This window comes from Thunnus maccoyii, chromosome 8 (genome assembly GCF_910596095.1).
Source record: "Thunnus maccoyii chromosome 8, fThuMac1.1, whole genome shotgun sequence".
In the NCBI taxonomy this organism is placed as follows: Eukaryota; Metazoa; Chordata; class Actinopteri; order Scombriformes; family Scombridae; genus Thunnus; species Thunnus maccoyii.
In genome coordinates, this window is record NC_056540.1 from 9,485,857 (window position 1) to 9,500,910 (window position 15,054).

Below are 15,054 nucleotides of genomic sequence, written 5' to 3' on the forward strand. Positions count from 1 at the left end.
ACTCAGATGAATCATTTCATCTGCAACATCAGGCCAAGGACTCAATGGTGCCCCCCAGTGTCAAAGACTCTGAGAGACATGCGTAGCACCTGCTGCATCCAGCACTATCTGTACTTATTCTTCATATTTTACTGTAGTTCTTTGAGTGTAGGTTCAGGTTTTTCATCATGTCACACTGTAGTGAAATATGAAACACACCCCAGAGATATCGTTCATGTTTTTCGATTGGTTAATTTGAGAGTACCACAAAGAAACTAAATGATGCAAGCACTTTCCCTGTGCCTCCCAACCCTCTCTTTGGGCAACGATGGACTGGCTATACTGGCATTCCTACACACACACAGCTGTAGAAGAGTTACAATACAGTTCTAGTCTGCGGACCTCGCTCCGTTTCTCATCTGTAGTGTTGGTCTTCTTTTTCCAACCGCTGCTCCTCCAAACAGGTGATATAACTGTAGATTAACGGAGCTCTGATTCGTAGGCACAGACTGTGTTATCCCTCCCAGATCTTTGTGTGTGTAGACCTGCAGAAACAGGCCGAAAAGGGAGATTCCACTGTGTGTTCTTTCAGGGGTGTACACCTCATGGTACATTGCACAGGTGTGTAAGATGTAAGTTGCACTGCGACATTAAAAAAGGAACATATTGCTCTTTTTCAAGGATAATATTAGCTTACTGTTATTCTGTACATTAAACTGACTAAAGATGATATTAAAAAAGAAAGAAAATTACATTTATTCTTCCTAAAGTAGCCTTTTTTGGTTTCATATATATGAATATATATTACAAAAAATACAGATTGTAAACTTAAGTTGTTAAACTTTGACTTCAATAAACTGAATCCTCTGCACTATGAGCTATGGTTTGTTCATTTGTACCTTTTCTTGGATTTATTGAAACAGCATTATAAGTGGATATAGATACAATAACTGATAATGTTACTCACTTGCAAAACTATGAAGAGGATAATAAAGATTAACTTTTTAGATTTTCCAATATATTTTCCAAACAAATTGCAGTTAACATAAAAAAGGCTATCATTTATGAAATTCTGCTATACTTTCACTCAGACAACAATGCAAGTAATATAAATGCCTGTGACATTATCATAGTTGTAGTGTTCATTCACAGTCACAGAAGAACTATAATTATGTAAGAAAAGGTTCCACATTATTGGATGTAATTCCTGGTTGAAATTCCATTATCTCAATAATAATAATACATTTCACATTTATCTGAGGATGACATATCACCCTGATTAAATCTGCATTTCTAATTACATGTATTATGTGTGGCTGTTGCCAGGGCAGAGATGAAGTTTCAAACTGAGGTCAGAGGTCATCCTATAGCAAGGAGATCACACAATATATTCTATTCATGCAATAATTAATGTGCATGTCAAAAATGTCTTTGAGCACACAGAGCTCCTAACTGCTCAGTGTTCATAAGCCTCCAGTTAAAAGACAATTGCCTTTCATGTGGAATTACCGCTACAATTAATAACTTTCAAAGGTAGTTTATGTCATAATACGAATGAAAACGAATTGGTGTTATTTTACCATTTCAATCACATTTTTCCCTTCTTCTTTATTACCATAAAACTGTTACAATTCCCTCTTTGTGGAAGAGTAAACTGTGAAACCCCCCTGAGGCAAATTTGCGATGTGTGATATTGGGTTATACAAATAAAAGTTGACTTGACTTGACTCGAAAGTGATCAAATACAGAATATCAAAATATTCATCTTGCGGTTTGGAGAGGAAAAGTTTAAAAAAAAAGAGCTAGGGGAAGTTCTAGTTCATATAAAGATTTTAAATAAAAAAACATGCATTCATAGTTTTTACAGCCTTTGGGTTAGAAGAAAATCAAATTGAATCAATACACTGTTTGACCCCTTTAAAAAACAAGAAGTTTGGCTTTTTCCCTGTAAATCTGCTTTTGTGAATATGAAATGTAGCCAATAAATTTTTTTTTAAATATATATATATAGCTGGTAAGTCAATTTAGAGTTATCTTCTCGTATTCAAAACAGTGCATCTTACCAGCCATTTCAATTACACGCATGACGCTACATTTGAAACACAGTCATCATCCCACATGACAGGAGCTTGATAAACCTGTGCGACCATCCAGCATTATGCACTGCTATCTATATACCTGCCGAATTGGCACCATGCAGCAGTACCAGTTCAGTCCATTGGATGGCAGTAGCTTACCGTGTTTGGACCAGTCCAAGCCGCTCACCGGAGCCTAAAGAAGAAGGAGGAGCGCTGTCATGGCGGCCAAGGTGAATGCTTGACATTTTCTCTTCGGCAAAGTTTTTGTATTTTTAAGTTTATATTTTCAAGAAATGCGTTGGTGGTGTGTTAACGTCTGTTATCCCGGAGCCATTGATGCAAACATGAACTGACGGCATGAAAAGCTATCTAAGCTACTGTATGAACGTTAGCCTGGTTGAATGAGTTGATGCTAACGCTAACTAACAGTTCCAGTACACAGCGTTCTGTTGCGTTAATTGACAGCAGTCTGAGCAGTGATCCCTCCATTAATTGTCTCCTAAACATGCATAACAGTTGCTAAATGTTGAAATTCATCAGCACTGGCTTTGTTAGATATCATTAGATAGTTTGAACACATTTCGCAGCCGCTACACCAACACAGTGAGTGAAGGTAACGTCAGCGTTAACTTTAAGTTATCAACACTATCCAGTAATGCTGCTGTAATGTTGGCTGTTCACTACTAAAGCTGACCACTTCTGCTAAATATGTCTCTATCAACGATGTAAAACAGCTAAAATATTTATTCCTGAGGTGTATGAAAGTACGGTTTGACGCACTAGTACTTTTGTCTCCCCTACATCATATAACAGCTTTAGTTAACATAGATTTTGCATTAAAACACGTGATAAACTGTGACGCACTTTTATAGATTATAATCAGTAAACTAAGCCACTAAAAGACACTCCCAACATCAAAATGATGCTTACAGGTCAATGTTTACAAAAAATAATATTAATTAAATAATATCACATATATATTACAATATAAGTTTGACACTGGGAAGACAGGCAATTCTGCATAATGTGAACTTTTACTCTTTGTCATACTTGTGCACTTGAGTCATATTTTGACTACAGGTTCTCCTGTTCCTATCGAGTAAGGTTTACACTGATCAAGCCCCTTTGAGGGTTTTCTGCACCTCTCCATCACATTTTTCCGTTGTTTATGTGTATATCGATTTCTGTCTTTTGCATATGTGTAAACTAAACAAAATCTAACTCTCACCATCAGTGGTCCACATCAGTAATCTGTGAGTAGTGTCAGTGGTTAGTGTTGTTGCTTCGGGCTGATGGATACTAAAGTTACTTTTATTGTGTGCTAGGTGGTGATGGTGGCCGTCCCGACGGTGCTGGGCATAGCCTCCATCCGAGTGTACACCGTGAGCGAAGTGTCCACTGATGGGCTGATAACTCGAGAAAAGGTATGCCTTTCCCAGTTACTCAAGTATAGCAGGAGACAACTCCTCGCCATCCACTTGACTATTGCACCTGATAATAACATGCTGACTTTGCCTCTTTCTCCAGCTGAACATCTACAACCCGCTGCCACCCTCTACTCAGGTTCACTTTGTGCCAGATAGACCTGGTGTTATTGAGAGTGGCTTAACTACAGTGAGAGAGAGCATACTACCCTTTGTCCAGGCTGTAAAGGTATTCCAATTATTAAGTTAATCTACATCACTACAACGCCACTTTCTGCAGGATTACATCATACTTTCACATCCTCTCTAACACTGGAAGTATAAATAGCAAAGGAAGTGTTATATTAATGGAACAGCAGCAGCTTATCTCACACCTGCAGTGTTAATTTTCCAACCTTGATTTTTTTTTTGTTCCTCTCGCTTGTGGTTACAGAGCACAGTCCCACGTGCTGCAAGTGCTCTGTGTAGGTATGATTTTGCAAACAGCAAAGTTCAGGAGTCAGACAGGAAATAGTGTTCAAGCAGTTAACGCTGCAGCTGTACTGTTTGCTGCGAAGAGATTTGACAGTTTGATACAAGAAGAAAGGAATAGAAAAAAAACACCTCACACTAACTCAGATGCATCCATTCCAGCACTATCTAGATTGTTGTTGTCTTGATGGTCTGTTTTTAGTGGTTTAAGGTTTGTCCTCTGTTTCATGCAGGGAGCCTGTGTCTCTGTGAAAAGGGGAAGTGTAAATCTATACCATGCTGGAGAGGGTGAGTTAACAGTAGGCACCTCAAGGTGTCATACATAACTAATATTCTCCCTCCGTGAATCTCAAAACTTTTCCCCTCCTTACAAAGCTATTAGGCTGAATAATGGAGGAACTATGATGGTAGTATTTCTATTACTGCCTTTGGGGGGTTTTGTATGTAGCAAAGTGCCCTTGGTGGCCTAAACTTGTGTGTTTATATTGACACCCTAAAAACAAATCTCACATATCTAAGCCATCTAGATATGCCTTTATTTGATAACCCCTCTAGTAATTGGTTTTATAATATGCAAGACTACATAGTAAAGTAGCACACAGATCCCATTTTACAAGCAAAATGAGGAATTTGTGACTGTGCATGTTTTTCTTGGCATTACTGGGTATACTATGTAATCTTCTTACCATCCCTGCTACCAACATGACTATTACTGCTACTGTTAGTGATACTGCTGCACATAATATAACTGTGATTGTTATTATTTGTGTTGCTACTGCTAGTGTAGTAAACAAAGGCCCCACATGAACAAATAGCATCAGACATCAGCTCAAAATTGAGAAAGTCGGTGGAGTATTTTTCAGCATGTTAACTGTGCTCATGTGTGACTTGTTTTCCTAGATGTGTTCTATTACTTGAAAGACCCTCCCCCAGGTTTCCTACCCAGATTTGGCACCATTACCATGGCTGGCCTGCTTGGCATGTTCCTGGCACGGAAAGGTAACCTGATCTCCAGTCACCATATCACACACGCTCTGGGTCTACAGGGAACAATTAATTTGTGAGCTGTTAAGCTGTGTATTTATCAGGTTAAAAACTGGACTACTTTTAACCAAACATCACTTCAGCATATTATTAAGGTAGAGCAAGTAAGATGCTTCATTACAGCGGCTGCTATTACATTTTTATATACAGCACCATTCAAAAGTTTGGACACACCTTCCTCTTCACTTGAATGAGAAAATGTATCCAAACTTTTTTTTTTACAGTACATGTACATCACATACTGCTGCACTAGAGCAGGGCATTGTTTAAACATTTCCTGATACCAGAACTCATCATTTTCTGGTACAAACTGGTTTTCCTACAGTTTTCTTTTCTTTAAATGCAGTAAACCAAATAGAGCTCAAACAGTTAATCAATTAGCCAAATGTCTGAAAATGAATCTGCAGCTATTTTGATAATAACGTCATCCTTTAAGTTATCTTTCAAGCAGAAATGGAAGACATTCCTTTGTTCTTGCTTCTCAGTTGTAAGGATGTGCGTCATTTCTTTGCCTTTGTGAAAGTAAACTGAATCTCTTTGGGGTTTTGGATTGTTGGTCACACAAAACAAGCAATTTGAAAACTTAACCTTGGACTTTAGGAAATTGTAATGGGTATTCTGTAACTATTATTTTTTCGATTAATCGAGAATAATCAGCAGATTAATCAGAGTAAAAATAATCCTTCACTATAGCCCTAAAATCAAACACATCAGTGTTCAGTGTTGCCTTTACACAAACAACTGTAAAATAACTGAATAAAGAAATAGTGAAAGTAAACAAAACCAAACATCTCACCAAGCATGTGGTACAAACCTTCAACATAGTTTGGTTGATAACACACGTCCAACTCTCTGTAACTGATACTTTACTTTCTTAGGCAACCAAAAACAGAGAAATATTAGATGATTGCATAAGAATTTGCTCCACTGGAAAACTAGATTGTCAGTTTGCAGCATTCAGATGTGTCATTATTTGAAACAGCTGTTGTTTAGCATCAGTGGAAAAAGAAACTGTCATGAATCTATTGTAATGTCATGTTTGCTTTATCTTGAGTGGCATTTGCCATACAGATGTGTAGTAATGTAGAGTACATCAGCCTAACATAGTGAACCAAGCATTACATGTTTTATTATTTCTCATTTATTCACTCTGAATCTGGATTTGTGGTTATTAGTTCACTAATAACTATTGTGTAATCAGCAGTTCCACATACCATCTATTCAGCATACAAGTCTTGGATAACTCTTTCACTTTGTAGAAGACAACACCCCTTTCATACAGCTGGTGTGTTTATGTCACAGGTACTGGCTGCATATGTAACTTGAATATGACCCATTCATGTGAGACAGCTGTGAGGGGTTCATCTCCAGTCATCAGCTTTCAGAGACCACAGTTTGTCTCTGATGTTATATACGCTTCATGGCTAAACCACACAAGTTCAAAGAATAACAGCACATAAACAAGTAAAGTTTCTGTTTCAGTTCTCATCTCCCCTTTGTTTTCGTCTTGCTCGCTCTGTGTGTTTGTCTCTCTTTGGGGAGTCTGTTAAATGACATGTGAGCGTTAATATTATTAAATTCAATTTCCATCACTAATAAAGACCCCTTTTCAGTAAATCTACCCGATGTCTGTCAGAAGTCCACCTTCAGGATTTAATCTGTGTGTTAGTCTGATTTTCATTCTTTGTTGTAAAACTTTATTTTAGGCTCTCGTTTCAAGAGGTTAGCAGTTCCACTGGGCCTGATGAGTGCAGGAGCATCAGTGTGCTACCCGGCTCAAGCAGTGGCCGTGTTTAAGGTATCTACTTTTTCAAAAGCTGACATCTCATTAGCTACTCTGGCAACACCAGTCAAAAACCTTATTATTTTCTGAGTTAAACACCTTTTTTTTTGTGCTCTCAAGGTGACGGGCAAGAAGGTGTATGCTGCAGGGCAGTGGAGCAGCGCTGCCGTCTCTTCACTGCTCACCTCCAAGTCCCAGCAGCCTGTTGCCAAAGAGATTGTTGCTTCACAACCACAGGTTAACAGTCATTCTAGTATTTGAACAGATTTATTATGAGCATTATATGCAGATGCAACCAGCTAGTTTAAAAAAAGAAAGTACTGTAAAGCCGTTTTACTGTTTATGACTAAAACCAAAACGGCGATTAAACGCAAAAGTCGGTTACTCTTTTTTTCCCCCGAATGATTTCACCCCTACATATTTGACTCGTGCAGAAAACCCCTTCTCTGTCTTAATAGGTAATATTCCATTTCCTTTCCATTTTGCCCGTTTATGATAGTATCGCTTTATGACATAGTTACTTGGAGGTTTTGTGATCTAGAAATGAATGCTTATACTGCTGTCAAACTCAATGTCAGTCTTTAGTGCTGGCTGCATGCCTAAATTGCAAAATGCAAATATAAGCGATTATGGGGTTTTTTCTCTCCAGTCATTGTAATAAATCTAACACATTAGAAATGAAATGTTCAAGAAACTCGGAAATCTAGTGCTTCTTTCTCTTTATAGATTAGTTATTTCTCTCTCTGACAAGTACAGTTCCACTGTGATTAATCAAATTTTAAAACTCATAACAATAATTTTATATGGCACAATCTATGTGAGTTTTGCTCAAACAGATTTACATTTTTAATCATTGAATTTTTTTTAGACGGCTACAGTGCCAAATCCAGAGCCTGCAGTAGTTGAGGAGGCTCAGTCTGCCCCCTGCCATGCCTCAGAGCCCAGCTCCACCACAGACAGCTCAGCCCAGAGCACTGCAGTCTCTGAGACTGAGGTGGAATCAGTTGAGCCTGTTCCAGTCTCTGATGAGCCCATTGTCACTGTCATAACAGAGGACGCGTCACCAGTAACACTCACAGAGATATGCCCTGACCAGGCCCCTACAGAGACCAACACAGGTATCACAGATTGATCTCTGTCTTCTTGTTTCTCTGTTTCCGTCGCTTTGTTTCATACACCAATCACACAAAGACATCTACTGATGATAATCTGCATTTCCGCTCTTGTCCAGATCTTGCGGTACAATCAGTGTCAGCAGAAACTACTCCTCCCTCCGAGGAACTGCCTGCCCCAGTTGAAAGTCAGGAGCCCTCAGCCTTAAAACCAGTATCAGATGATGTCTCCACTGAAGCCAGCGCAGCTGAGCCCACACCGAGCTTAGAACCAGAGACTGTAGACCCTGCTCCGGTTGAGCCTGCTCCGGCTGAGGCCGCTCCTTCCACAGAGGAACCCGCTGCTCCAAAGACCTCAGAAGAGCCAGCAGGTACCACTAATATTCTTCCCCATAACGAGCAGAAAGTGCATTAGTAATGCAAAACGAAACCAATGCCAAAACTATTCTGCTTTGTTGGACAACCACTGCTGGTACAGAGATGGACTGTATATCCTGCATTCAGACATCAGTGCTGCAACAAAACACACTGCATCTAAAATATAACCTCATTCCCAGTGGCAAGCTATAAACCAATTCTGCCTTTTATGTACATTATCACTGGAAAACTTGAAAAATAAAATCCGTTTTAAAACAAGGGTGTAATGTAAATAGACCGTTGTATAAAAATGAATTCTGTATTAGAAATTAAACTACTTAAGTGCAGAAAATTGACTTTGACTCAGTTCGTCAAAATGATGTATCATTTCCATCACGTCTGAGGAAAGACAAACCCCTCTAAACATGCGCGATGACGAGTGCATTGTAGATGTAAGATAAGCTGCCCCCACATGGACCCATTAAAAAGTCAGACATTATTCATATAATACATAAATGCAGTGTATACTTAATAGTGATACAAGTATATAGTATGGAGTTGTTACACAATGATAGTTAAACCTCCACTTCTGTATCAGCAGCTTTAGAAACACATCAGTGATGTCCCCGGTGCTGACCCTGTGTTGTATTTTCAGCCGAGCCTGAACCTGCTGCTGAACCTGAGCCTGCTGCTGCTGTAGAGGAGACACCAACCCCGACACACACACCACCACCTCCTGAACAGCCTGCAGCAGAAAACAACAAAGGTACTGTGAACACCTGCTGCAGTTTTTGTTTGGAAGATGATGTCTGGTCATCTGACCCAGTACAATAGGCACTGATTCTTACAAACACCAACACATCTGAACACACTGCATCTCTTCTGAGAATTTCCTGAATTCTAAGTCACCTTTAGATAGATGTGCTGGGTCTTGTTTTTGTGTGTAGGTGTGATCTTAATAATACAGACAATAGAAAAGATCCCATTATATCAGATTACGTCACAAGCCAACCCTGACAGATGCATTGTGTTCAATTTCATTCCTTAACATTCAGTGTCTTAGACATAGACAGGTGTTTACAGAATGAACAGTTTAACACACCTAAGGAGAAGCTGTCTCTCTTCTTCTGTTAGATGGCATGTTACCAGCAAGAGTGGATATATGCAGTTTAAAACTTGAGTCAAACATTTGACCCACAGTCACATATTTATACACGCTACACAGTCTAGCTTAAAGATGAACAGAGAAATCAACTACCGTTATTTCTCGTCTTTTTTGAGTAAAGTTTGAGTTAAGTTTTTTTTGCATGTGTGGATCTGAGTGCATTCAATGTCTGTTGTACTGAAGTACTGAACTGTACTTGTGGTTGGTTCTAATTTTGATGATATAGGATCTAAGTTTATTCTACTGATGCATTTATTCGGAAAGTCATTCTGTATTAAAGAGGAAGCAAAAGTATAACAAGTCATATTTCTGTGCTGTGACTGAGCTTTTGTTGCACTTCTCTTGCTGTCCTCTAGGGGGCTCTGGTTTCAAGCCAGACCCAGCTCTCATGGACTTTGGTCAGTCCAACCCAGAGGATGAAGACCTGTACAGCACACGCAGCTGAGAGACCACAACGGGCCTCAGGAGAAAGCTCATTCCCACACTGCCATCACATCGTATCTCATACAGATTGACAAACACTCTGTATATCCTGCAAGTGTGATCATGCAGGCAAGAAGGCATAGTTAAGAAGTCTTTCATCAACATTTCCGTTCTCATTTCTTCTGCCCACATCATTTATATTTGCAAGGTCCAAGAACAGTTACAAGATAGCGAGAATGCAGTGAATTCCAGTACGCAGAACTAGGTTAGTTTGCGTAAAAGAACAGAAGCGTGAAAAATAAATACACCCACAACTGTCGACAAGTCTTTTAATTCACAGGTGGCAGATTGTGTCATTTTCATCTTGTCTGTGTCGTTTAACAGATACTGGCTTTTGTGCTGCGGTTGTCATCGTCATGAATGCATGGTGCTTTTATTTATTGTAATTTAGCCCACTGCGTTGATAAGCAGAAAATATTACACGTGCTAATAATCATCACAAGATGGACTAGTGCTGTTTCATTTTGTTACATCAAAAATTGTCTTCCCTTGTTGATTTAAGAACCTTAATAAATCTATATTTTTCATGAATTCATGTTGAATCTTGTCAACTATTAAATGTCAGTATGGTTACAATATGCTGAGATTATAACATTTTTATGTTTGGAACATAACTTGTATATTTAAGAAAGAAAAAAATATTGCTAAGTCTATTTTAGACCATATTAGTAAAAATGCAGGCTCATTCAGAATAACTACATAAATGTATAATCTTCAATAAAAAATGAATGAGGATTTAAGTATTGAAAGCAGGGTAGTACCTGGAGATCAAGTGAAACCTTATTTTTACATGCTGGATCACAGTTTACTCACCAAGTTGTATGAAGTCAGAAACTGACTTATAATATTGTAAACTGTATGAAAACTGCTTCCTTTGCCAGTAAAGCGAAAATTGCCAAACTGCTAGTAAATCTGATCCCACATGCTGCAATAATTACGTTTGGCTGAAACAACATCTTTGACTTTAACATTCAGATTTGAAGAACAGATGTAATGTACATACAGTACGAAAGGACAGATCTTAGTCATGGAAATGATTATGTTGAAGAACTCGGAAAGTTTGAGCAAAAAACGTGTGTATTCATTCTGACTTGGGAATGTCATGTATGCTTTGTAAAGCACTTGAGGTGTCACATGTTTTTGCTTATTTCTGTAAGCACACAGTTTGTACCCAGAAACCATGCTATCTGTTAACATCTTTATAGCCTTTTTACTGCTCCTCAGAGGAACCGGAGCTCCCTGGACCTCATAAACTCTGCATGAGGTTGACTAGGGTCATGACCCTGGTACTCTATGTGTGTGTGTGTGTGTGTGTGTGTGTGTGTGTGTGTTTGCTCACATGTGTATAAGAGAAAAAAAGAAATGTCAGATCAATTCCAAGTCAATATTTTTTCATCTCTCCTACTGTTAAACATGGATAAAAACACACATGGGACCAAGCTTCCTGTGGCATCGGAGTTAAAGTTTGTGCTGCTCCTTTGAGTCGAGGGGTTAAGGGACTTGTGGGCCGGTGTGACTGTGCTGTTCTTTTCGACAAATTGCCAAATGTACTGATAAAAAAAGACGTTATCCCCTAGCATTAATAAAACCCCATGGAACATACTGGCTCAATTCAAAATAGAACTGAACAGAAAAAGCGGGAATGCTGAAAATCTGGGGAGTAGTGCAGTCATTTCTTCTCACAGCTCGTTCGGAAAGATGGACATCTTGTTGCTATAAGCTGAGAGCCAGTGCTAGAGGTTCCAGGGCCCCGCGGCAAGATGTGACGCTAAGTATAGCCTCGCCTCACCTCTCTCAAGGGTCCCCTCCGCATATGGGCCCCCTCCCCCTTCCTTACAGCATCCCACACAAACAGCAGCTACCGTATATTAATGTTCTGAGAACTAATGTTAGACTGGACTCTGTCATGTTGACCAGAGTGCTCTCAGATTTTTTCTGGATCAGCAGAGAGGAAGCGGGGCTCAAAACTCTGACCTTTCACCTTTCACCCCCAAGAGCCGGATTTTCCACAGAGGACTGTGTGAGGGTTATGGTTTGGGGTGGTTATCTTCCCAGGGTCCAGCCAGCAAGAGAGACCCCCGCTGTCAAATAAACACATAGCACATTAATCAGCAAAAAATATAAACATTACAATTATGTAAGCAATTTAAGGGTGAATACTGTATATATGTTTACTTGAGCATATCTTCCTCCTCTTTATTTGTGTAGGCCATGTACGCATGTACTTGTGCACCCAGTTTCCTCACCTTCTTTTTTTTTTTCTCCTCAATGCGTGTAGATAAAATCAGATGTTGGCTGTTCATCCTGTGCAACGGAAACATACTGCACATAATGTGCCCATACAATGTGTGCGTGTGTGTGTGTGTGTGTGTGTGTGTGTCATTCTTTAAAAAAACAAATCGACTGCTCGTTCTGCTGTAAAACTTTTTGGTTGCAGCAACATCCACTGTTATATATACTTTAGTTTAATGAGTGCAGAGGAAAGAAAAGAGACTTTTGACAAACTACAGCAGCAAAATAAATAAATAAAAGACTGAAAAAATAATTGGCTGGAAGATTAATGTCCAGTAAGGGTTGTGATGTAAGTTAGAGTTTGATGCTCTCTGCTCCATTGCTCTTCTTATCTCCTGCCTGTACAGACACTGCTTGTAACAGAATCCCTGTGTTTGGATCATCAGACGAACACACACAGACTCTGTTTTGACTGTTTATCACACAGCCTTTCAATTTGAGCATCCAACACCCAACAAAAAAAAAAAAGAAATTGCGAGTAGAATTAACACTGCAACATGCTAGTACATGCCATGAATGCCATAAAGAGTGAAACAAGTATCTATGAATGCAGTCCTATCCAATTTAATTGATTGTCTGTGGATAGGATAAAATGAGAATGCCCCTCCAACTGATGACAAAGGTCAAAGGATGGTAAACAGAAGCAATTCTGAGATTAAAAACAAGTGAAAGTAAGATAGACTGTGTATGTTCCAAGCAGGACTTCTTCATTTTAAATATGTAATGTTTTGATTGTATAAAGGAGGAGTGGTGGAAGAAAAAAAGTAGTAGTAGTAATACAACACTATGAAAACACTGTTGTAAGTGAAAGTTCTCTATTAACAAGAGTTTACAGCCATACTAGCTGCTCTGTCAGGCTGTATTGAGCTATATGCTAACGCTAGATGGATGATGGAGATGATGGGTATGTTACAGAATTTGGCCCTGAACTAAAACTTTAGACAAATTTAAATTTTAACCTGACGATAGCGCTAGAGGAACACTTAAAGGATCATCAGCAAAGTCATTAAAATCATTCTGAGGGGGGGGGGGAATTTGAATCTGTTCCAAACTGCGTGGCAATCCATCTACTGTTGTCAAGACATTTCACTTAAAAATGTTAATTTTGACCTTGTGCTGGTGCTAGAGGAAAAGTCAAGGGATCACCAAAGTCATTATCCTCTGGGGACCACGAATGTCTGTACAAAATGTCACGGTGTTCCATTTGATAGTTGTTGAGATATTTCAGCCTGGATCACAGGCTGATGCTACCTCTAGCGGTATAAGTATTATCAGCAAAATGTACTTGAAGTATTAAGCAGTAAAAGCCCTCATTATGCAGAATATCCTCATTCCTCACCCCTGATGCAAATAGAGGCAAGCAGAATTTTAATGTTATAGCTTGTGGAAATGGAGTTTAACTATTTTATATACTGTTGGATAGTTTAATCTATAAGGATGTATCATGTTTTATAAACTGGTCATATTTTTTGTATGCTACCTTAATGTTTGTAATTCAGTAAGTATAGTGGAACTATGGGGAGGTAGAAACAAATATCTGTTTTTTCTATCGTCTGTTTCTTTTGGCCCACATGACACCATAAATCTCTGTTTTTAGTTGTTGCATGTCATCACTAAGGGCCAATGGGTCCTGTGTGTGTGTGTGTGGTGTGTGTGTGAGAACAACTGTGCATACCCAGCATGCCAGTGGAAGAACACAGCATTATGAACCTTCTGTTTTGGAAAGCATAACTAGCCCATTTTAACAGTTCTGCGACATAACACCACATTCCCGATTTCACATATGCTGCATGAAGGCAACAACAGCGCTTTTCATTCGAGGCCTTCAAAATCTGCTGCTTTCTGTCTCGCCTTCATCCATCCTCTTCACCGTCAGCGTTCCCACGGCTATTAGAACATGTCACATCCTGATAGATACTCAATGGAGTAGAGTGCGCATCCGAGCACACGTGTAAACATAGGCGAGCTTGCCGCGTCGATGCATGCGTGCCAGGCTGACATTAAGTACATCCAGTCACACGAGTATCAAGGCATAGACGCACACATGCGCACGTACATGCACGTGTGCGCACAGAGAGCGAGAGAGAGATGCATGCTCACGCTGTTGATCAAAGGAGCTGTGATGTAATCAGTCTCCGAGCTGTGCATGCATCCCTCATTAACATTCACCAGAGGCTTTAATGAAAAACCACTGGAGGGAATCTCCGCTTTCTCTCTTATTTTACCCTCCTCTTTCTCCTTCTCATCTTCTCGTTCACTCCCTGCAGTATCTGCTCGTCCTCCTCCTCATTCATCTTCCACACTGTGCCTCCCCACCCCCACCCCCGACCTACTCTCCCTCTACCCCAGTGGCTGGCTTGACTTCCGCTGAGACAAAGTAAATATTTCCCATGGCTTATCTGACCGCTGGCAGAACGAATATGACAGAAAGTGTGAGGCTCTGCTAATTAACACACAGCCTCTGTTTCTCAGGTCAGAGGCCCCGGTGGGGACAGTTAGGGCTCTAAGTGTGACACCTCAAACACACTGGTGTGCTATTCATTATGGTCAGGTATGACATGTGGTTGTGTGTATGCAGTCAGTAGAGATGTAGCTATTACTCTAACACACATCTTGACTCGATTTTCTCAGTTTTGGCCTTTTCTGGTATCTGGAAGAGCAGACACAAAGGACGGACAGAGTGAAAACAGAGTTTCTCTTTCTCTCTCTCTCTCTCTCTCTCAACAGGCTGGCTTGTGTCCAGGTACAGTCCAGCCCCTTTGAAATGATGAAGGTGTGACGTGTATGCAACTTCCCTGTTGTGCAATCATCAAGAGGCTCTTGGGGGCTATAAGACCCCCAGCCTCATCTGGTTTCTCAGAGCCTT

General features: G+C 39.8%; 1 protein-coding gene across 1 annotated transcript; it reads left to right on the plus strand.

The window, feature by feature from the left end:
- The first annotated feature begins 2,183 nt into the window (after nucleotides 1-2,183).
- On the plus strand, nucleotides 2,184-10,427 carry apool (apolipoprotein O-like). The gene is made up of 11 exons (XM_042419301.1): nucleotides 2,184-2,287; nucleotides 3,383-3,481; nucleotides 3,585-3,710; nucleotides 4,186-4,240; nucleotides 4,853-4,951; nucleotides 6,703-6,794; nucleotides 6,900-7,016; nucleotides 7,648-7,897; nucleotides 8,011-8,262; nucleotides 8,904-9,014; nucleotides 9,770-10,427. Exons 1-11 carry the CDS (start codon nucleotides 2,276-2,278, stop codon nucleotides 9,856-9,858), a joined length of 1,302 nt encoding a protein of 433 aa, XP_042275235.1. The 5' UTR covers nucleotides 2,184-2,275; the 3' UTR covers nucleotides 9,859-10,427.
- The last annotated feature ends 4,627 nt before the right edge of the window (nucleotides 10,428-15,054 follow it).